This window comes from Oncorhynchus kisutch, unplaced genomic scaffold (assembly GCF_002021735.2).
Source record: "Oncorhynchus kisutch isolate 150728-3 unplaced genomic scaffold, Okis_V2 Okis02a-Okis13b_hom, whole genome shotgun sequence".
Lineage (NCBI taxonomy): Eukaryota > Metazoa > Chordata > Actinopteri > Salmoniformes > Salmonidae > Oncorhynchus > Oncorhynchus kisutch.
In genome coordinates this window covers 4,881,453-4,904,578 of record NW_022261979.1, presented here as the reverse complement: position 1 = coordinate 4,904,578, position 23,126 = coordinate 4,881,453, and the positions used below count along the sequence as shown (strand labels likewise).

At 44.9% G+C, this 23,126-nt stretch overlaps 1 protein-coding gene across 1 annotated transcript in view; it reads left to right on the top strand.

Moving 5' to 3' along the window:
* LOC109882740 (pleckstrin homology domain-containing family G member 4B-like) overlaps positions 1-23,126 on the top strand; it is a 91,388-nt gene that overhangs the window by 53,396 nt on the left and 14,866 nt on the right. The window contains 13 exon segments of the mRNA XM_031811860.1: positions 814-956; positions 1,345-1,483; positions 1,885-2,007; positions 2,124-2,282; positions 3,668-3,843; positions 5,241-6,197; positions 7,352-7,601; positions 11,532-11,621; positions 13,289-13,513; positions 15,660-15,774; positions 15,777-15,829; positions 16,127-16,304; positions 17,000-17,116. Coding sequence (XP_031667720.1) covers positions 814-956; positions 1,345-1,483; positions 1,885-2,007; positions 2,124-2,282; positions 3,668-3,843; positions 5,241-6,197; positions 7,352-7,601; positions 11,532-11,621; positions 13,289-13,513; positions 15,660-15,774; positions 15,777-15,829; positions 16,127-16,304; positions 17,000-17,116 — 2,725 coding nt within the window.

The following is a 23,126-nucleotide window of genomic DNA, read 5'->3' as shown; positions in this document are numbered from 1 at the left end:
CTCATTAGATGTGTCTGTCTGTGTGATGGATGTTGGACCTAAACCCTGATCTCATTAGATGTGTCTGTCTGTGTGATGGATGTTGGATCTAAACCCTGATCTCATTAGATGTGTCTGGCTGTGTGATGGATGTTGGACCTAAACCCTGATCTCATTAGATGTGTCTGTCTGTGTGATGGATGTTGGACCTAAACCCTGATCTCATTAGATGTGTCTGTCTATGTGATGGATGTTGTGGGTGTTTTCAGTATGTTTTCAGTTGGACAGACGTGTGTGTGTGTTACACCGTGGTGTGTGTGTAACACCATGGTGTGTGTGTAACACCGTGGTGTGTGTGTGTGTAACACCGTGGTGTGTGTGTGTAACACCGTGGTGTGTGTGTAACACCGTGGTGTGTGTGTAACACCATGGTGTGTGTGTAACACCGTGGTGTGTGTGTGTGTGTGTAACACCGTGGTGTGTGTGTAACACCATGGTGTGTGTGTAACACCGTGGTGTGTGTGTGTGTGTGTGTGTAACACCGTGGTGTGTGTGTGTCACACCGTGGTGTGTGTGTAACACCGTGGTGTGTGTGTGTGTAACACCATGGTGTGTGTGTGTAACACCGTGGTGTGTGTGGAACATCGTGGTGTGTGTAACACCGTGGTGTGTGTGTGTAACACCGTGGTGTGTGTGTCTGGTTCAGGAGGTATCTGAGGTGCTGGAGCAGCAGAGGTCTCTGATGAAGTGTGTGTGTGTGTGTGTGTGTGTGTGTGTGTGTGTGTGTGTGTGTGTGTGTGTGTGTGTGTGTGTGTGTGTGTGTGTCTGGTTCAGGAGGTATCTGAGGTGCTGGAGCAGCAGAGGTCTCTGATGAAGTGTGTGTTGGAGGACACCCGTCTGAACAGACTGAGGCTGGAGGGAGGAACAGTCCTGGCCCGGATCAGGAAGGACGAGGCCTGTGAGAATGACAACTACAGGTACTGCTGGGAGAGGGTCTGCATAACCAGAACTTACTATTGGATCAGATGTAGTGCACTATATAGGGAAGAGTGTGCCAAATGTAGTGCACTATATAGGGAAGAGTGTGCTAAATGTAGTGCACTATATAGGGAAGAGTGTGCCAAATGTAGTGCACTATATAGGGAAGAGTGTGCCATTTGAGACACATCGGAGTTCTATCCAAAGATCAGAATGTTGGCCGTATTAAACCTCTGTAGAGATAATGCATAACTCCTTTATGAAGCATTCAGACAGTGGTGCGTAACGCTCAACACAAACATATATAGTTATGGTCACTGATGATAAATCTATTACCCATCACCACCATTCGTTGCCAACCTACTGTTGTCCTTGCTGTCCATCCAGGGATGCAGTGGACATGGTGAATGTCCTTTATAACCAGGTGGATGAGGAGGTCCATAAACTGGTGATCCTCTCCAACAAGTCCCTGAAACAGCTGGAGAGTCTGCTGGAGGTCCGCAGGTTTGAGGAACAGACAGAGCAGGTGGGATTTTCACTTCAGTCAGACTGATGGCTTGTCGTTGGACATTTCATTCTGTCGTTGTGATTTCACTTAAGTCAGTCTGATGGCTTGTCTTTGGGCATTTCATTCTGTCGTTGTGATTTCACTTCAGTCAGACTGATGGCTTGTCTTTGGACATTTCATTCTGTCGTTGTGATTTCACTTCAGTCAGACTGATGGCTTGTCTTTGGGAATTTCATTCTGTCGTTGTGATTGTGCTTACATACAGTACGTTGAAGTCCTTTCTAACTGGATCTACTAATGTCTAATAAGCTGCTAGTAATCTGATAATGTGAGCTACAGTGGCCCTGATTCTAAAGTATTGGATGTTAGCGTATTATACCAAAGCCTTACATCCCATCTGCTTCTGTCTCTCCCTCCAGATCAAAGTATGGTTCAGTGTGGAAGGAGAGAAGCACCTCACAGCCCTGGACTGTCTTCCTCTCTCTCTGGCTGCAGTCAAAGACATGAGGCAGAGTTTGGAACAGTTCTTTGAGGAGTCAGTTGTAAGTTTAAACATGGTACATTTCTTCCTGACTTGTTGTTTTTTGCTTTGAAAACGGCTCCTAAGACTCTTATAAACTCCATTTCCCATGATCCTCTCCTCTCTGTCCACGTACAGCAGAAGCAGGGTTTACTGCTGGTCAGGCAGTCAGGGGAGTCTCTCCCCAGCTCGGCCTTGCTGGACTTCAAACAGCACCTGGGATCCATCCTGGGCAGAGTGGAGAGGAGGAAGAACCAGCTAGACATCCTCACCAACCTCTACGAGTTCTACGGCTCGGTAAAGACAGATCCAGGATCATTTCCCATTCTTCATTTATTTATCAAGCAAGAGAGATTGAGGAAAAAGGATGTGATGAGGTGTCTTGACTGGCCACCCCACATAGCCTGGTTCCTCTCTAGGTTTCTTCCTAGGTTTTGGCCTTTCTAGGGAGTTTTTCCTAGCCACCGTGCTTCTACACCTGCATTGCTTGCTGTTTGGGGTTTTAGGCTGGGTTTCTGTACAGCACTTTGAGATATCAGCTGATGTACGAAGGGCAATATAAATGAATTTGATTTGATGTCTTGGGCTGCATCCCAAATGGCGCTATGAATCCTGGTCCAATAGGGAATAGGGAGCCACTTATGACACAGAATACTGTAAGGGTTGATCCTCCTTACTATGCTGCTGTGTTTGAACCTTGACCTATTGATAGATACAATAGATACAGATTTTATACATTATATCAATCATAAACACTGAGTGTACAAAACATTAAGAACACCTTCCTAATATTGAGTTGCATCCCCCCTTTTGCCCTCAGAACAGCCTCAATTTGTCGGGACATGGACTCTACAAGGAGTTGAAAGCGTTCCACAGGGATGCTGGCCCATGTTGACTCTACAAGGAGTTGAAAGCGTTCCACAGGGATGCTGGCCCATGTTGACTCTACAAGGAGTTGAAAGCGTTCCACAGGGATGCTGGCCCATGTTGACTCTACAAGGAGTTGAAAGCGTTCCACAGGGATGCTGGCCCATGTTGACTCTACAAGGAGTTGAAAGCGTTCCACAGGGATGCTGGCCCATGTTGACTCTACAAGGAGTTGAAAGCGTTCCACAGGGATGCTGGCCCATGTTGACTCTACAAGGAGTTGAAAGCGTTCCACAGGGATGCTGGCCCATGTTGACTCTACAAGGAGTTGAAAGCGTTCCACAGGGATGCTGGCCCATGTTGACTCCAATGCTTCCCACAGTTGTGGCAAGTTGGCTGGATGTCCTTTGGTTGGTGGACTCTCCTTGATACACACAGGAACTGCTGAGCCTGAAAACCCCAGCGGTGTTACAGTTCATGACGTAAACCGGGGGGCCTGACACCTACTACCACATCCCATTCAAAGGCACTTATAAATATGTTGTCTCGCCCCATTCACGCTCTGAATGGAACACAATCCATGTCTCAATTGTCTCAATTGAGACAATTAAAAATCATACTTTAACCAGGTCTCCTCCCCTTCATCTCCACTGATTGAAGTGGATTTAACAAAGTGACATAAATAAGGAATCATAGATTTCACCTGGATTCACCTGGTCAGTCTGTGTCATTGAAAGAGCAGGTGTTCCTAATGTTTTGTCCACTCAGTGTCTGTTCTAATTCTATTTCTACGTACTATCCGTCCTGTCCTGCAGGCTAACCAGTGGATGGAGCACTGCCAGGACTACTTCCGGCAGCTGAACCTGGAGAGCAGTGGTGTGAGCCTCCCTCCTGCAGTACTTGAGATCCTCCAGGACTATCAGATGGAGGCCTCCACGTTCTCCCTGGACAACTTCAGCTCCCTCAATGATATGGTCCTGTCCTTGGACAGGTATACCACCTGCTGTAAGATAGGCTGGGAAGGATAGGGTGGGGTAGGGTAGGATGGGGTAGGTTAGGGTGGGGTAGGATATGAAAGGAAAGAGTAGGTTGGGGTAGGATAGGGTAGGGTAGGGTAGGATGGGGTAGGTTAGGGTGGGGTAGGGTAGGATGGGGTAGGATATGAAAGGAAAGAGTAGGTTGGGGTAGGATAGGGTAGGGTAGGGTAGGGTAACATGGGGTAGGGTAGGGTAGGATGGGGTAGGATAGTAAAAAGTAGCATAGGGTAGGTTAGGAAAGGAAAGAGTAGGATAGCTTCAGCAACAGCTAATGCAGATCCAAATAAGGTCCTAAATCCTAATAGTATAGCTATAATTTTGTTAATTTCTTTGTGAAAACTTCAGTTAAGTTTTCTGCATCATATTGGCCGACTTTTTGTCTTTTTTTGGATTCCACTTGCCATTGCTATTTTAGGAATAGAAAACAATGTGTTTTCATAGAAGGACACAAATCAAAACTTCTTGAACCACGGCCGGCCCGCTCATTAGGCAGGATCAGGCAGTCGCCTATTGCGGAAGATTGACAAGGACTGCATTTTATGAGCTATTATGTCATAGTAATTATTATTAAACAGTAGTTACCATATTATTATTATGTCATAGTTATTATTATTATTATGTCATAGTTATTATTATTAGACTGTAGTTGCCATATTATTATTAGACTGTAGTTGCCATATTATTATTAGACTGTAGTTGCCATATTATTATTAGACTGTAGTTGCCATATTATTATTAGACTGTAGTTGCCATATTATTATTAGACTGTAGTCGCCATATTATTATTAGACTGTAGTTGCCATAGTATTATTAGACTGTAGTTGCCATATTATTATTAGACTGTAGTTGCCATATTATTATTAGACTGTAGTTGCCATATTATTATTAGACTGTAGTTGCCATATTATTATTAGACTGTAGTTGCCATATTATTATTAGACTGTAGTTGCCATATTATTATTAGACTGTAGTTGCCATATTATTATTAGACTGTAGTTGCCATATTATTATTAGACTGTAGTTGCCATATTATTATTAGACTGTAGTTGCCATAGTATTATTAGACTGTAGTTGCCATATTATTATTAGACTGTAGTTGCCATATTATTATTATTGCTACTAAGTATTATTTGTTTGTTGTTTTTATTTCAAATAATAAATAAGTCATTTAGGGGCTTTTTTCACTTCGGGGTACAGTTTCCCCAAAGTACTAGGATCAGCTTCCCCTCCCCCAATCCTAACCTTCATCATTAGTAGGGGAAATGAAAAACTTACCCCAGATGAGTGTCTTGGGGCAACTTCACACTACACCCGTTTTTTCCACTGACCTTGTCTCTCTCCCTCTGGCCAGCCCCCGGCAGACCCATCAGTGGAACGTCCTGTGGACCAAGTGTCAACAGACCAAGAACCAGCTGGAGAAAACCCTGGCCCAGGCCACAGCAGCAGTTACTGCAGCTTCTGACTCTGCAGCCTCTAACTCTGCAGCCTCTGACTCTGCAGCCTCTGACTCTGCAGCCTCTAACTCTGCAGCCTCTAACTCTGCAGCCTCTGACTCTGCAGCCTCTGACTCTGCAGCCTCTGACTCTGCAGCCTCTAACTCTGCAGCCTCTAACTCTGCAGCCTCTAACTCTGCAGCCAGAAATCTAACCAAAGACCCTTCAGAGAATGCAGACAGACAGGGGGGCTGCACTCACACAGAGCAGCACGGGGCTGCTGGAGGGGATCTTGTTTTACCTGAGTTGCCCACTCTAGGGTCAAGGATCATAGTGTCGTCGCTGGAGTTTGAGGAAGAAACCAAGCCTCACTCCACAGGTCACTTCTCCTCCAACAACAACAAGAGCCCCTCTTCCTGCTCCTTCACCTCCTCCTCCCTCTTCCCCTTCCCCCCCGCCCCAGAGGGAGACCCCCTCCTCCTCAAGCTGCAGCAGAGCCCCTCTCTGTTCGACGACACGGACAGCGACTGCACCATCGACTCCATGGGGGCCGCCTCCTGCCACTCGGAGCCTGTCTATTCGTCCTCTGGGACGCCACTCCACCAGCACCGCCAGCACCGCAAACAGCCGCTTAAGAAGATCATGAAGAAGACGCTGAGCTATGAGCTGCCGGCGGCGCAGGACGGTGGCCACGTTGACACCAGCCACCTGCATGGCTACACGGGGGTGTACATCAAGGGGCTGGAGGTGGCCAACAACGTGTCAGTGGAGAAGAAGCTGCAGAGGCCTGACGTGGTGAGCCCGGCGCTGGGACGCAGCCGCAGCATGTCCTCCCCCACCAGACACCCAGAGGGAGATGGAAAGAAGCATAGCAGGTGAGGGGAAGGGGAAATACCTAGTCAGTTGTACAACTAAATGCATTCAACTGAAATGTGTCTTCCTCATTTAACCCAACCCCTCTGAATCAGAGAGGTGCAGGTGGGGGCTGACTTAATCAACGTCCACGCCTTCGGCGCCCGGGGAACAGTGGGTTAACTGCCTTGCTCAGGGGCAAAACTACAGATTTTTACCTTGTCAGTTCAGGGATTCAGTCCAGCAACCTTTCGGTTACTGGCCCTACCTGCCAGGCTAATGGACACACTGTCAGCTGAATTAACAAAATAATATTGTCTGTGTCCCAAATGGCACCCTATTCCCTATATAGTGCACTACTTTAGACCATGGCCCTATTCCCTATATAGTGCACTACTTTAGACCAGGGCCCTATTCCTTCCTAGCAACATGAATGAAAAATCTGCCATTTTGGTCAGAAAAACTTTCATTCATTGAATGATAGGATCTTTGTCTCTTCCTTCCTAAAACAGTAAATGATAGGATCTCTGTCTCTTCCTTCCTCAACAGTAAATGATAGGATCTCTGTCTCTTCCCTCCTAAAACAGTAAATGATAGGATCTCTGTCTCTTCCTTCCTCAACAGTAAATGATAGGATCTCTGTCTCTTCCTTCCTCAACAGTAAATTATAGGATCTCTGTCTCTTCCTTCCTCAACAGTAGATGATAGGATCTCTGTCTCTTCCCTCCTCAACAGTAAATGATAGGATCTCTCTCTTCCCTCCTAAAACAGTAAATTATAGGATCTCTGTCTCTTCCCTCCTAAAACAGTAAATGATAGGATCTCTGTCTTCCTTCCTCAACAGTAAATTATAGGATCTCTGTCTCTTCCCTCCTCAACAGTAAATTATAGGATCTCTGTCTCTCCCTCCTCAACAGTAAATGATAGGATCTCTGTCTCTTCCCTCCTCAACAGTAAATTATAGGATCTCTGTCTCTTCCCTCCTAAAACAGTAAATGATAGGATCTCTGTCTCTTCCCTCCTCAACAGTAAATGATAGGATCTCTGTCTCTTCCCTCCTCAACAGTAAATGATAGGATCTCTGTCTCTTCCCTCCTCAACAGTAAATGATAGGATCTCTGTCTCTTCCCTCCTCAACAGTAAATGATAGGATCTCTGTCTCTTCTCTCCTCAACAGTAAAGTGCAGCACATCATGGCTGAGATGATCTCCACAGAGAGGGAGTATGTGCGTTCCCTCATCTACGTCATTGAGCACTACTTCCCAGAGATGGAGCGTCTGGACCTGCCTCAGGACCTCTGGGGGAAACGCAGCATTATCTTTGGCAACATGGAGAAACTGTGTAACTTCCACTGCCAGTACTTCCTGAAAGAGCTGGAGGCCTCCGCCCACTCTCCCCTGTCCATCAGCAGCTGCTTCCTCAGACACGTGAGTCATGGTGACAGACAGACAGACAGACAGACAGACAGACAGACAGACAGACAGACAGACAGACAGACAGACAGACAGACAGACAGACAGACAGACAGACAGACAGACAGACAGACAGACAGACAGGCAGGCAGGCAGGCAGGCAGGCGGAGGGGGAGAGAGAGAGAGGCAGGCAGGGAGAGAGAGAGAGAGAGGCAGGGAGAGAGAGAGAGAGAGGCAGGCAGGGAGAGGGAGAGAGAGAGAGAGAGGCTGGCAGGGAGAGGGAGAGAGAGAGAGAGAGGGGCAGGCAGGGAGAGGGAGAGAGAGAGTGAGAGAGAGAGAGAGAGGCAGGCAGGGAGAGAGAGAGAGAGAGAGAGAGAGAGAGAGAGAGAGAGAGAGGCAGACAGGGAGAGGGAGAGAGAGAGAGGCAGGGAGAGGGAGAGAGAGAGAGAGTCAGGCAGGGAGAGGGAGAGAGAGAGAGAGAGAGGCAGGCAGGAGAGAGAGAGAGAGAGAGAGAGAGAGGCAGGCAGGGAGAGGGAGAGAGATAGAGAGAGGAGAGAGAGAGAGAGAGGCAGGCAGGGAGAGGGAGAGAGAGAGAGAGGAGAGAGAGGCAGGGAGAGAGAGAGAGAGAGAGAGAGAGAGAGAGAGAGAGAGAGAGAGGTAGGCAGGGAGAGGGAAAGGGGAGAGAGAGAGAGAGAGAGAGAGAGGGAGAGAGAGAGAGAGAGGGAGAGAGGCAGACACTCTCCCCTGTCTATCAGCAGCTACTTCCTCAACACATGAGTCTTAAAATGAGTGCACAACTCTTTTTTTACCAGGATCACAGACATCAACATGAGGGTCATGTTTTGTACTGCTAGGCACTGTTGGAGCCAGAGCAGCAAACTAGCTTTAAAACAGCAACATTTCTCTACACCCCATGGCAAACTGTGAGCAACTGTGTCCCCTCATGATGATCAGATATGTTGTGGTTCCCACCCCCATCAGAGTTGCCCATCCCTGTCCTAGACAGACAGACTTTAGTCTGTAGCCTCAGGCTAGAAACAGGCACACTGCTGGAAACACAATACAAGACAATACACTAGAGAGACCCAATGACCTCCTCTCTCTGACAGGCTGGTTGATATTCAGGTCCCTCAATCAGCTCAGTCAGACCAGATACATTCCATATGCTTTATTAGGACAGAATTAAAGACCTACATTAAAGAAGTCACAAAAAATGTGTCCCGAACTACTGCAAATGAATGTGAGGTGCAACTCTCTCCATATATAAAACAAGTGTAATTTGATTAAATATTAGTTTGAAAAGATTGAACAATTGTGATGTTTCAGTCTATGAGGCCCTTCATCAGATCTCTGTCAGATCTCTGGTCCAGGTCCTGTAGGGAAGTCAGTGCTATGGGAACATAACAAGAGGAGGGAGAGGGAGAGGGAGAGAGAGAGAGAGAGGAGAGAGAGAGAGAGAGGAGAGAGAGGAGAGAGAGAGAGAGAGAGAGAGAGAGAGAGAGAGAGAGAGGTCAGTGGTATGGGAAGAGAGAGAGAGAGAGAGAGAGAGGAGAGAGAGAGAGGTCAGTGGTATGGGAAGAGAGAGAGAGAGAGAGAGAGAGAGAGAGAGGTCAGTGGTATGGGAAGAGAGAGAGAGAGAGAGAGAGAGAGAGAGAGAGAGAGAGAGAGAGTGAGTGAGTGAGTGAGTCACAGTGCCCTGGGGCTGGGAACTGACACACTAAAACCCAGTGACCTAGTTCTAGCAGAGTGATCTACATATTGGACTGTCTGTTGTCGTTCACTAACTTTCTTAAGAAAACACAAACACTCTTTAAATGATTTGACCTTTTGAGGTGGGCTTTTACCGGAGGCTTTTTCTCTTGTCCACAACTACAAGTATAAGACGAGTCAACGATGTGACCTGGGTATGAGTTGACAGAATAGGATTTTTATTGGACAGTTACCTTAAAATTAAAAAAAATCATTTAAACATGTGTTACTATTGGTGGGTTCTTAACTCACTCAACTATAAACCAATATATGTTGATGTTTTAGTTGAAATCAAATGGAATCCTAATGGTTGGTTGATGGAATCCTAATGGTTGGTTGATGGACTCCTAATGGTTGGTTGATGGTCTCCTAATGGTTGGTTGATGGAATCCTAATGGTTGGTTGATGGAATCCTAATGGTTGGTTGATGGACTCCTAATGGTTGGTTAATGTAATCCTAATGGTTGGTTGATGGAATCCTAATGGTTGGTTAATGGATCCTAATGGTTGGTTGATGGTATCCTAATGGTTGGTTAATGGAATCCTAATGGTTGGTTGATGGAATCCTAATGGTTGGTTGATGGAATCCTAATGGTTGGTTAATGGAATCCTAATGGTTGGTTGATGGAATCCTAATGGTTGGTTGATGGAATCCTAATGGTTGGTTGATGGAATCCTAATGGTTGGTTGATGGAATCCTAATGGTTGGTTGATGGAATCCTAATGGTTGGTTGATGGTATTCTAATGGTTGGTTGATGGAATCCTAATGGTTGGTTGATGGTATTCTAATGGTTGGTTGATGGAATCCTAATGGTTGGTTGATGGTATTCTAATGGTTGGTTGATGGAATCCTAATGGTTGGTTGATGGAATCCTAATGGTTGGTTGATGGAATCCTAATGGTTGGTTGATGGTATTCTAATGGTTGGTTGATGGAATCCTAATGGTTGGTTGATGGTGTTCTAATGGTTGGTTGATGGAATCCTAATGGTTGGTTGATGGTATTCTAATGGTTGGTTGATGGAATCCTAATGGTTGGTTGATGGAATCCTAATGGTTGGTTCATGGTATTCTAATGGTTGGTTGATCGAATCCTAATGGTTGGTTGATGGAATCCTAATGGTTGGTTAATGGAATCCTAATGGTTGGTTGATGGTATTCTAATGGTTGGTTGATGGAATCCTAATGGTTGGTTGGTTGATGGAATCCTAATGATTGGTTGATGGAATCCTAATGGTTGGTTGATGGTATTCTAATGGTTGGTTAATGGAATCCTAATGGTTGGTTGATGGAATCCTAATGGTTGGTTAATGGAATCCTAATGGTTGGTTGATGGAATCCTAATGGTTGGTTGATGGAATCAAGGCCTCATGAGCTAAATGAGTCTCTGTGTTTAGGCCTAGCGCAGAACACCGGTTCCGCGTCCCAAATGGCACCCTATTCCCTAAATAATGCACCCTATTCTCTATGGGCCCTATTCAAAAGTAATGCACTATATAGGGAATAGGGTGCCATTTGGAACACATCCTGTGTGTGTACCTTTGACTGTAGTCAGAGTGGTAACTTGTTATTCCTGTGTGCAGGAGGATCAGTTTGACTCTAGTCAGAGTGGTAACTTGTTATTCCTGTGTGCAGGAGGATCAGTTTGACTGTAGTCAGAGTGGTAACTTGTTATTCCTGATGGTTGGAATGTAGTCAGAGTGGTAACTTGTTATTCCTGTGTGCAGGAGGATCAGTTTGACTCTAGTCAGAGTGGTAACTTGTTATTCCTGTGTGCAGGAGGATCAGTTTGACTGTAGTCAGAGTGGTAACTTGTTATTCCTGTGTGCAGGAGGATCAGCTTGACTGTAGTCAGAGTGGTAACTTGTTATTCCTGTGTGCAGGAGGATCAGTTTGACTCTAGTCAGAGTGGTAACTTGTTATTCCTGTGTGCAGGAGGATCAGTTTGGAATGTAGTCAGAGTGGTAACTTGTTATTCCTGTGTGCAGGAGGATCAGTTTGACTCTAGTCAGAGTGGTAACTTGTTATTCCTGTGTGCAGGAGGATCAGTTTGACTCTAGTCAGAGTGGTAACTTGTTATTCCTGTGTGCAGGAGGATCAGTTTGACTCTAGTCAGAGTGGTAACTTGTTATTCCTGTGTGCAGGAGGATCAGTTTGACTCTAGTCAGAGTCGTAACTTGTTAATCCTGTGTGCAGGAGGATCAGTTTGGAATGTACGCTCTCTACAGCAAGAACAAGCCTCAGTCTGACGCTCTACTCACCAGCCACGGGAATGGATTCTTTAAGGTGCGTCTGAAACGGCTCTGGTTACTACCGTTCTAGGATCGGCTGTACTAACACCAGACCTAACCTTTAACCAATATGAAACTACTTCACAGCAACAGGCTAATTGTAAAGTTGTGTGAGCCAAACAACATACAGGGTGCTACTAATGTATATCCGCTAGTTCTACACTGAGTAACATTAGAATTCCCATTGTCAAACTTTACATAGCTACTGGACGTCTACCTATGTAGGATGGAAGAGTTGAATTAACATTAGAATTCCCATTTAGAAAAGCTATTGTACATCTGCATACAGAGTCCTACATCCCCTCTCATCCTCCTCTATGTGTGTGTCTGCTACCCAGAACAACCAGTTGGAGCCGGGTGTTAAGATGGACCAGGTGTCCTACCTGTCTGTTTATCTTTCTGTATGTATCCTGAACTCTACCCTCTGACCTCTAACCTGTCTGTCTCCCCAGAACAACCAGTTGGAGCTGGGTGTTAAGATGGACCAGGTGTCCTACCTGTCTGTTTATCTTTCTGTATGTATCCTGACCTCTGACCTCTACCCTCTGACCTCTACCCTCTGACCTCTAACCTGTCTGTCTCCCCAGAACAACCAGCTGGAGCCGGGTGTTAAGATGGACCAGGTGTCCTACCTGTCTGTTTATCTTTCTGTATGTATCCTGACCTCTGACCTCTACCCTCTGACCTCTAACCTGTCTGTCTCCCCAGAACAACCAGTTGGAGCCGGGTGTTAAGATGGACCAGGTGTCCTACCTGTCTGTTTATCTTTCTGTATGTATCCTGACCTCTGACCTCTACCCTCTGACCTCTAACCTGTCTGTCTCCCCAGAACAACCAGTTGGAGCCGGGTGTTAAGATGGACCAGGTGTCCTACCTGTCTGATGGTCTGTTTATCTTTCTGTATGTATCCTGACCTCTACCCTCTGACCTCTAACCTGTCTGTCTCCCCAGAACAACCAGTTGGAGCCGGGTGATAAGATGGACCTGGTGTCCTACCTGTCTGATGGTCTGTTTATCTTTCTGTATGTATCCTGACCTCTGACCTCTACCCTCTGACCTCTAACCAGTCTGTCTCCCCAGAACAACCAGCTGGAGCCGGGTGATAAGATGGACTTGGTGTCCTACCTGTCTGTTGGTCTGTTTATCTTTCTGTATGTATCCTGACCTCTGACCTCTAACCTCTCTGTCTCCCCAGAACAACCAGCTGGAGCCGGGTGATAAGATGGACCTGGTGTCCTACCTGTCTGTTGGTCTGTTTATCTTTCTGTATGTATCCTGACCTCTGACCTCTAACCTCTCTGTCTCCCCAGAACAAGCAGTTGGAGCTGGGTGATAAGATGGACCTGGTGTCCTACCTGTCTGTTGGTCTGTTTGTCTTTCTGTATGTATCCTGACCTCTGACCTCTACCCTCTGACCTCTAACCTGTCTGTCTCCCCAGAACAACCAGGTGGAACTGGGTGATAAGATGGACCTGGTGTCCTACCTGTCTGATGGTCTGTTTATCTTTCTGTATGTATCCTGTCCTCTGACCTCTAACCTCTCTGTCTCCCCAGAACAACCAGCTGGAGCCGGGTGATAAGATGGACCTGGTGTCCTACCTGTCTGTTGGTCTGTTTATCTTTCTGTATGTATCCTGACCTCTGACCTCTCTGTCTCCCCAGAACAAGCAGTTGGAGCTGGGTGATAAGATGGACCTGGCGTCCTACCTGCTGAAGCCCATCCAGAGGATGTCTAAGTACGCCCTGCTGCTGAAGGACCTGATCAAGGAGTGTGGTCAGTCCCAGGAACAGGAGCTCTCTGACCTCCGCACCGCAGAGGAGATGGTTAAGTTCCAGCTGCGCCACGGCAACGACCTGCTGGCCATGGACGCCATCCGAGGATGTGATGTAAGTCGGGGGGATGGAGCAGTAGAGCAGTAGAGTAGTAGATCAGTAGAGCAGTAGAGTGGTAGATCAGTAGATCAGTAGATCAGTAGAGCAGTAGAGTAGTAGATCAGTAGAGTAGTAGAGTGGTAGATCAGTAGATCAGTAGAGTAGTAGAGCAGTAGAGCAGTAGAGCAGTAGAGTAGTAGAGCAGTAGATCAGTAGAGCAGTAGAGTAGTAGATCAGTAGAGCAGTAGAGCAGTAGATCAGTAGAGTAGTAGAGCAGTAGATCAGTAGAGCAGTAGAGTAGTAGAGTAGTAGAGTAGTAGAGTAGTAGAGTAGTAGAGCAGTAGATCAGTAGAGCAGTAGAGTAGTAGAGTAGTAGAGCAGTAGAGTAGTAGAGCAGTAGAGCAGTAGAGTAGTAGAGCAGTAGATCAGTAGAGCAGTAGAGTAGTAGAGCAGTAGAGCAGTAGAGCAGTAGATCAGTAGAGCAGTAGAGCAGTAGAGTAGTAGAGTAGTAGAGCAGTAGAGCAGTAGAGCAGTAGAGCAGTAGATCAGTAGAGCGGTAGAGTAGTAGAGCAGTAGAGCAGTAGAGTAGTAGAGCGGTAGAGTGGTAGAGCAGTAGATCAGTAGAGTAGTAGATCAGTAGAGTAGTAGAGTAGTAGAGTAGTAGATCAGTAGAGCAGTAGAGCAGTAGAGTAGAGTGGTAGAGTAGTAGAGCAGTAGATCAGTAGAGCAGTAGAGCAGTAGAGTAGTAGAGTAGTAGAGCAGTAGATCAGTAGAGCAGTAGAGCGGTAGAGCGTAGAGCGGTAGAGCAGTAGAGCAGTAGAGCAGTAGAGTAGTAGAGCAGTAGAGCAGTAGAGCAGTAGAGTAGTAGAGCAGTAGAGCAGTAGAGTAGTAGAGTAGTAGAGCAGTAGAGCAGTAGAGCAGTAGAGCAGTAGAGTAGTAGAGTGGTAGAGTAGTAGAGTGGTAGAGTGGTAGAGCAGTAGATCAGTAGAGTAGTAGAGCAGTAGAGCAGTAGAGCAGTAGAGTAGTAGAGTGGTAGAGTAGTAGAGTAGTAGAGTGGTAGAGCAGTAGATCAGTAGAGTAGTAGAGTAGTAGAGTAGTAGAGCAGTAGAGTAGTAGAGTGGTAGAGTGGTAGAGTAGTAGAGTGGTAGAGCAGTAGATCAGTAGAGTAGTAGAGTAGTAGAGTAGTAGAGTGGTAGAGCGGTAGATCGGTAGATCGGTAGAGCGGTAGAGCGGTAGAGCAGTAGAGCAGTAGAGCAGTAGAGCAGTAGAGTAGTAGAGCAGTAGAGTAGTAGAGCAGTAGAGCAGTAGAGCAGTAGAGTAGTAGAGTAGCAGAGTAGTAGAGTAGTAGAGCAGTAGAGTAGTAGATCAGTAGAGCAGTAGAGTAGTAGAGTAGTAGAGCAGTAGAGTAGTAGAGTAGTAGATCAGTAGAGCAGTAGAGTAGTAGAGTAGTAGAGTAGTAGAGTAGTAGAGCAGTAGAGTAGTAGATCAGTAGATCAGTAGAGCAGTAGAGTAGTAGAGCAGTAGAGTAGTAGAGTAGTAGAGCAGTAGAGTAGTAGAGTAGTAGAGTAGTAGAGCAGTAGAGTAGTAGAGTGGTAGAGCGGTAGAGTAGTAGAGCAGTAGAGCAGTAGATCAGTAGAGTGGTAGAGCAGTAGAGTAGTAGAGCAGTAGAGCAGTAGAGTAGTAGAGTAGTAGAGCAGTAGAGTAGTAGAGCATGGCACCGGCATCCAATTCCCACTGGGACCACCCATATGACAAATGTATGCATGAGACAGACAGAGAGAGAGAGAGAGAGAGACAGAGACAGAGAGAGAGACAGAGACAGAGACAGAGAGAGAGAGAGACAGAGACAGAGACAGAGACAGAGACAGAGACAGAGACAGAGACAGAGAGAGAGAGAGACAGAGACAGAGACAGAGACAGAGACAGAGACAGAGACAGAGACAGAGACAGAGACAGAGACAGAGACAGAGACAGAGACAGAGACAGAGAGAGAATTGGCCATGTAAACATATGTTCCCCATGTCAATAAAGCCTTTAAATTGAAATTGTATTGAGAGAGAGAGGGGAAATAGAAACGTACACATCATGTATAATTATTTGTTTGGAAGAAAATGTCAGAGTAAGTCATGTGAAACGTCTCCTCTGGTCTCTGCTGCTGTAGGTGAACCTGAAGGAACAGGGTCAGCTGAGGTGTCAGGATGAGTTCATCGTGTGGTGTGGCCGCAGGAAGTACCTCCGTCACGTCTTCCTGTTCGAGGACCTCATCCTCTTCAGCAAAAGCAAAAGATTGAGGGAGGGTACGACCTGTACATCTACAAGCAGTCCTACAAGGTGACAACGACAACATACACAGAGGGTTTTATTATGTACTGTGAAGTTATGAACTATCAAGTAATATGACGTTCTACCTTAAATCATTTCAGCCAGTTGGCTAACATTATGCTATGTTGTTGTGTTCAGGCAGCGATGTTTGTATGGTTTATTGTGAGGTGTGGAACCACAGTTAGCAGGGTTCTCCACAATGGAGGCGCTACACCACTATGTTCAGTTTGCTGTGCCACCATGTGAAATCTCAAAACCACCACAGTCAGTGTTTTCCTGTAAAGGTGTTTCTGGCTACTCATTCAGACGGCAGAGATAGGAATGACAGAGAGCGTGGGCGACAGCGGGCTGCGTTTCGAGATCTGGTTCCGGAGGAGGAAGTCCCAGGACACGTTCATCCTGCAGGCCGGCTCTGGAGAGGTCAAGGCCGTGTGGACAGCCATCATCGGAAAGATCCTCTGGAGGCAGGCGCTACGAAACAGGGGTGAGGAACCACGGCCACAGAGGGGGAGTCGTGGGTCATATCTGGACATGAGCTTATCATCTCTGTTGTTGTGTTATGGAACAATTCCTCTTTATCTTTTGTCTGACCTGAGGCCTGTGTTGATAACATTCTGTACCATTCATTAAGAGGTGGCATGTCTCTTGTCTGACCTGAGGCCTGTGTTGACAACATTCTGTACCATTCATTAAGAGGTGACGTGTCTCTTGTCTGACCTGAGGCCTGTGTTGATAACCTTCTGTACCATTCATTAAGAGGTGACGTGTCTCTTGTCTGACCTGAGGCCTGTGTTGATAACCTTCTGTACCATTCATTAAGAGGTGGCATGTCTCTTGTCTGACCTGAGGCCTGTGTTGATAACATTCTGTACCATTCAGTAAGAGGTGGCATGTCTCTTGTCTGACCTGAGGCCTGTGTTGATAACATTCTGTACCATTCAGTAAGAGGTGGCATGTCTCTTGTCTGACCTGAGGCCTGTGTTGATAACATTCTGTACTATTCAGTAAGAGGTGGCATGTCTCTTGTCTGACCTGAGGCCTGTGTTGACAACATTCTGTACCATTCATTAAGAGGTGACATGTCTGGTTCTAGTTCAAGTCAACCTCAGGAACATCAAATGGAACCTCTCATTGTGTGTCTGATTGAGGGTCATAACGTGTTTATTCTCTTAACTACAGAGGTGCGCTTGAAAGAGATGGTTTCCATGGGGATTGGCAGCAAGCCTTTCATGGACATCAAGCCTAGTGATTGCTGCATTAGTGACCGAGCCATTGATTACATCATGAAGGGGTCAGGTGAGCTGTCTCTACGATATGTTATGATAACCTCATTTGCCTGGAAATTCATTTTGTGAGGTTAGCATACAAAATCCATAAAATCAATCTCTCTCTATCACTCCCTCCCTCTCACTCTCTCCCTCTCACTCTCTGTCTCTCTCTCTCTCTCTCCTCTCTCTCTCTCTGTCCTGTCTGTCCCTCTCTCTCTCTCTCTTCGTCTCTTCTCTCTCTCTCTCTCTCTCTCTCATGTCCTCTCGTCTCTCGTCTCTCTCTCTCTCTCGTCTGTCTCTTCTCTCTCTCTCTCTATCACTCTCTCCTCTCACTCTCTCTCTCCTCTCCCTCTCTCTCTCTCTCCTTCCTCCTCTCTGTCTCTCATCTCTCTCCTCTCCTCTCTCTATCTCCTCTCCCTCTCTCTCTCTCTCTCCTCTCCCTCATCCTTCTCTCTCTCTCTCTCTCTCCTCTCTCTCTCTCTCTCTCTCCCTCTCTCTCTCTCTCTCTCTCCCCCCCTCCTCTCTCTTCTCTCTCTGTTTCTTCTTCCTGTTTGCTGAATGTGACTTTCAACAACATGTCTGCCAATGCAGCTGCTGATGAGAAAGGCTGATTTGTAAATGCTCTCTCTGCCAGGATAGGGGTGCGTTGTCAAGCTGACTGAATCAAAACACAACATCCCAACATCTCAGAGCACATCTCCCCTGTTCTCCCTTTAAACCCTTGAGATGTAATGCAGCAGGGGGAGTCAGAGCTGAAGTTAATGCAGCAGGGGGAGTCAGAGCTGAAGTTAATGCAGCAGGGGGAGTCAGAGCTGAAGTTAATGCAGCAGGGGGAGTCAGAGCTGAAGTTAATGCAGCAGGGGGAGTCAGAGCTGAAGTTAATGCAGCAGGGGGAGTCAGAGCTGAAGTTAATGCAGCAGGGGGAGTCAGAGCTGAAGTTAATGTAGCAGGGGGAGTCAGAGCTGAAGTTAATGCAGCAGGGGGAGTCAGAGCTGAAGTTAATGTAGCAGGGGGAGTCAGAGCTGAAGTTAATGCAGCAGGGGGAGTCAGAGCTGAAGTTAATGTAGCAGGGGGAGTCAGAGCTGAAGTTAATGTAGCAGGGGGAGTCAGAGCTGAAGTTAATGTAGCAGGGGGAGTCAGAGCTGAAGTTAATGCAGCAGGGGGAGTCAGAGCTGAAGTTAATGCAGCAGGGGGAGTCAGAGCTGAAGTTAATGCAGCAGGGGGAGTCAGAGCTGAAGTTAATGCAGCAGGGGGAGTCAGAGCTGAAGTTAATGCAGGCAGGGGGAGTCAGAGCTGAAGTTAATGCAGCAGGGGAGTCAGGCTGAAGTTAAATGCAGCAGGGGGAGTCAGAGCTGAAGTTAATGTAGCAGGGGGAGTCAGAGCTGAAGTTAATGCAGCAGGGGGAGTCAGAGCTGAAGTTAATGTAGCAGGGGGAGTCAGAGCTGAAGTTAATGCAGCAGGGGGAGTCAGAGCTGAAGTTAATGTAGCAGGGGGAGTCAGAGCTGAAGTTAATGTAGCAGGGGGAGTCAGAGCTGAAGTTAATGTAGCAGGGGGAGTCAGAGCTGAAGTTAATGCAGCAGGGGGAGTCAGAGCTGAAGTTAATGCAGCAGGGGGAGTCAGAGCTGAAGTAGACACAATGTAGCATCAACTCGAACACTAGACACAATGTAGCATCAACTCAAACACTAGACACAATGTAGCATCAACTCAAACACTAGACACAATGTAGCATCAACTCAAACACTAGACACAATGTAGCATCAACTCGAACACTAGACACAATGTAGCATCAACTCAAACACTAGACACAATGTAGCATCAACTCGAACACTAGACACAATGTAGCATCAACTCAAACACTAGACACAATGTAGCATCAACTCAAACACTAGACACAATGTAACATCAACTCAAACACTAGACACGATGTAGCATCAACTCAAACACTAGACACAATGTAACATCAACTCAAACACTAGACACAATGTAGCATCAACTCAAACACTAGACACAATGTAACATCAACTCAAACACTAGACACAATGTAGCATCAACTCAAACACTAGACACAATGTAGCATCAACTCAAACTCTAGACACAATGTAGCATCAACTCAAACACTAGACACAATGTAGCATCAACTCAAACACTAGACACAATGTAGCATCAACTCAAACACTAGACACAATGTAACATCAACTCAAACACTAGATACAATGTAGCATCAACTCAAACACTAGACACAATGTAACATCAACTCAAACACTAGATACAATGCAGCATCAACTCAAACACTAGACACAATGTAGCATCAACTCAAACACTAGACACAATGTAGCATCAACTCAAACACTAGACACAATGTAGAATCAACTCAAACACTAGACACAATGTAACATCAACTCAAACACTAGATACAATGCAGCATCAACTCAAACACTAGACACAATGTAGCATCAACTCAAACACTAGACACAATGTAGCATCAACTCAAACACTAGACACAATGTAACATCAACTCAAACACTAGACACTAGACACAATGTAACATCAACTCAAACACTAGACACAATGTAACATCAACTCAAACACTAGACACAATGTAGCATCAACTCAAACACTAGACACTAGACACAATGTAACATCAACTCAAACACTAGACACAATGTAGCATCAACTCAAACACTAGACACAATGTAACATCAACTCAAACACTAGACACTAGACACAATGTAACATCAACTCAAACACTAGACACTAGACACAATGTAACATCAACTCAAACACTAGACACAATGTAGCATCAACTCAAACACTAGACACAATGTAACATCAACTCAAACACTAGACACTAGACACAATGTAACATCAACTCAAACACTAGACACAATGTAGCATCAACTCAAACACTAGACACAATGTAACATCAACTCAAACACTAGACACTAGACACAATGTAGCATCAACTCAAACACTAGACACAATGTAGCATCAACTCAAACACTAGACACTAGACACAATGTAACATCAACTCAAACACTAGACACAATGTAACATCAACTCAAACACTAGACACAGTGTAACATCAACTCAAACACTAGACCACAGTGTAAAATCAACTCAAACACTAGACACAATGTAACATCAACTCAAACACTAGACACAATGTAGCATCAACTCGAACACTAGACACAATGTAGCATCAACTCAAACACTAGACACAATGTAGCATCAACTCAAACACTAGACACAATGTAGCATCAACTCAAACACTAGACACAATGTAGCATCAACTCAAACACTAGACACAATGTAACATCAACTCAAACACTAGACACGATGTAGCATCAACTCAAACACTAGACACAATGTAACATCAACTCAAACACTAGACACAATGTAGCATCAACTCAAACACTAGACACAATGTAACATCAACTCAAACACTAGACACAATGTAGCATCAACTCAAACACTAGACACAATGTAGCATCAACTCAAACACTAGACACAATGTAGCATCAACTCAAACACTAGACACAATGTAGCATCAACTCAAACACTAGACACAATGTAACATCAACTCAAACACTAGATACAATGCAGCATCAACTCAAACACTAGACACAATGTAACATCAACTCAAACACTAGACACAATGTAACATCAACTCAAACACTAGACACAATGTAGCATCAACTCAAACACTAGACACAATGTAGAATCAACTCAAACACTAGACACAATGTAACATCAACTCAAACACTAGACACAGTGTAACATCAACTCAAACACTAGACACAGTGTAACATCAACTCAAACACTAGACACAATGTAACATCAACTCAAACACTAGACACAATGTAACATCAACTCAAACACTAGACACAGTGTAACATCAACTCAAACACTAGACACAGTGTAACATCAACTCAAACACTAGACACAATGTAACATCAACTCAAACACTAGACACAGTGTAACATCAACTCAAACACTAGACACAGTGTAACATCAACTCAAACACTAGACACAGTGTAACATCAACTCAAACACTAGACACAGTGTAACATCAACTCAAACACTAGACACAGTGTAACATCAACTCAAACACTAGACACAATGTAACATCAACTCAAACACTAGACACTAGATACAATGTAACATCAACTCAAACACTAGACACAATGTAGCATCAACTCAAACACTAGACACAATGTAACATCAACTCAAACACTAGACACTAGACACAATTGTAACATGAACTCAAACACTAGACACAATGTAGCATCAACTCAAACACTAGACACTAGGCACAATGTAACATCAACTCAAACACTAGACACAATGTAGCATCAACTCAAACACTAGACACAATGTAACATCAACTCAAACACTAGACACTAGACACAATGTAGCATCAACTCAAACACTAGACACTAGACACAATGTAGCATCAACTCAAACACTAGACACAATGTAGCATCAACTCAAACACTAGACACTAGACACAATGTAACATCAACTCAAACACTAGACACAATGTAACATCAACTCAAACACTAGACACAGTGTAACATCAACTCAAACACTAGACACAGTGTAACATCAACTCAAACACTAGACACAATGTAACATCAACTCAAACACTAGACACAATGTAACATCAACTCAAACACTAGACACAGTGTAACATCAACTCAAACACTAGACACAGTGTAACATCAACTCAAACACTAGACACAATGTAACATCAACTCAAACACTAGACACAGTGTAACATCAACTCAAACACTAGACACAGTGTAACATCAACTCAAACACTAGACACAGTGTAACATCAACTCAAACACTAGACACAGTGTAACATCAACTCAAACACTAGACACAGTGTAACATCAACTCAAACACTAGACACAATGTAGCATCAACTCAAACACTAGACACAATGTAGCATCAACTCAAACACTAGACACTAGACACAATGTAACATAAACTCAAACACTAGACACAATGTAGCATCAACTCAAACACTAGACACTAGACACAGTGTAACATCAACTCAAACACTAGACACAGTGTAACATCAACTCAAACACTAGACACAATGTAGCATCAACTCAAACACTAGACACAATGTAGCATCAACTCAAACACTAGACACAATGTAGCATCAACTCAAACACTAGACACAATGTAGCATCAACTCAAACACTAGACACAATGTAGCATCAACTCAAACACTAGACACAATGTAACATCAACTCAAACACTAGACACGATGTAGCATCAACTCAAACACTAGACACAATGTAACATCAACTCAAACACTAGACACAATGTAGCATCAACTCAAACACTAGACACAATGTAACATCAACTCAAACACTAGACACAATGTAGCATCAACTCAAACACTAGACACAATGTAGCATCAACTCAAACACTAGACACAATGTAGCATCAACTCAAACACTAGACACAATGTAGCATCAACTCAAACACTAGACACAATGTAACATCAACTCAAACACTAGATACAATGCAGCATCAACTCAAACACTAGACACAATGTAGCATCAACTCAAACACTAGACACAATGTAGCATCAACTCAAACACTAGACACAATGTAGAATCAACTCAAACACTAGACACAATGTAACATCAACTCAAACACTAGACACAGTGTAACATCAACTCAAACACTAGACACAATGTAACATCAACTCAAACACTAGACACAATGTAACATCAACTCAAACACTAGACACAGTGTAACATCAACTCAAACACTAGACACAGTGTAACATCAACTCAAACACTAGACACAATGTAACATCAACTCAAACACTAGACACAGTGTAACATCAACTCAAACACTAGACACAGTGTAACATCAACTCAAACACTAGACACAGTGTAACATCAACTCAAACACTAGACACAGTGTAACATCAACTCAAACACTAGACACAGTGTAACATCAACTCAAACACTAGACACAATGTAACATCAACTCAAACACTAGACACTAGA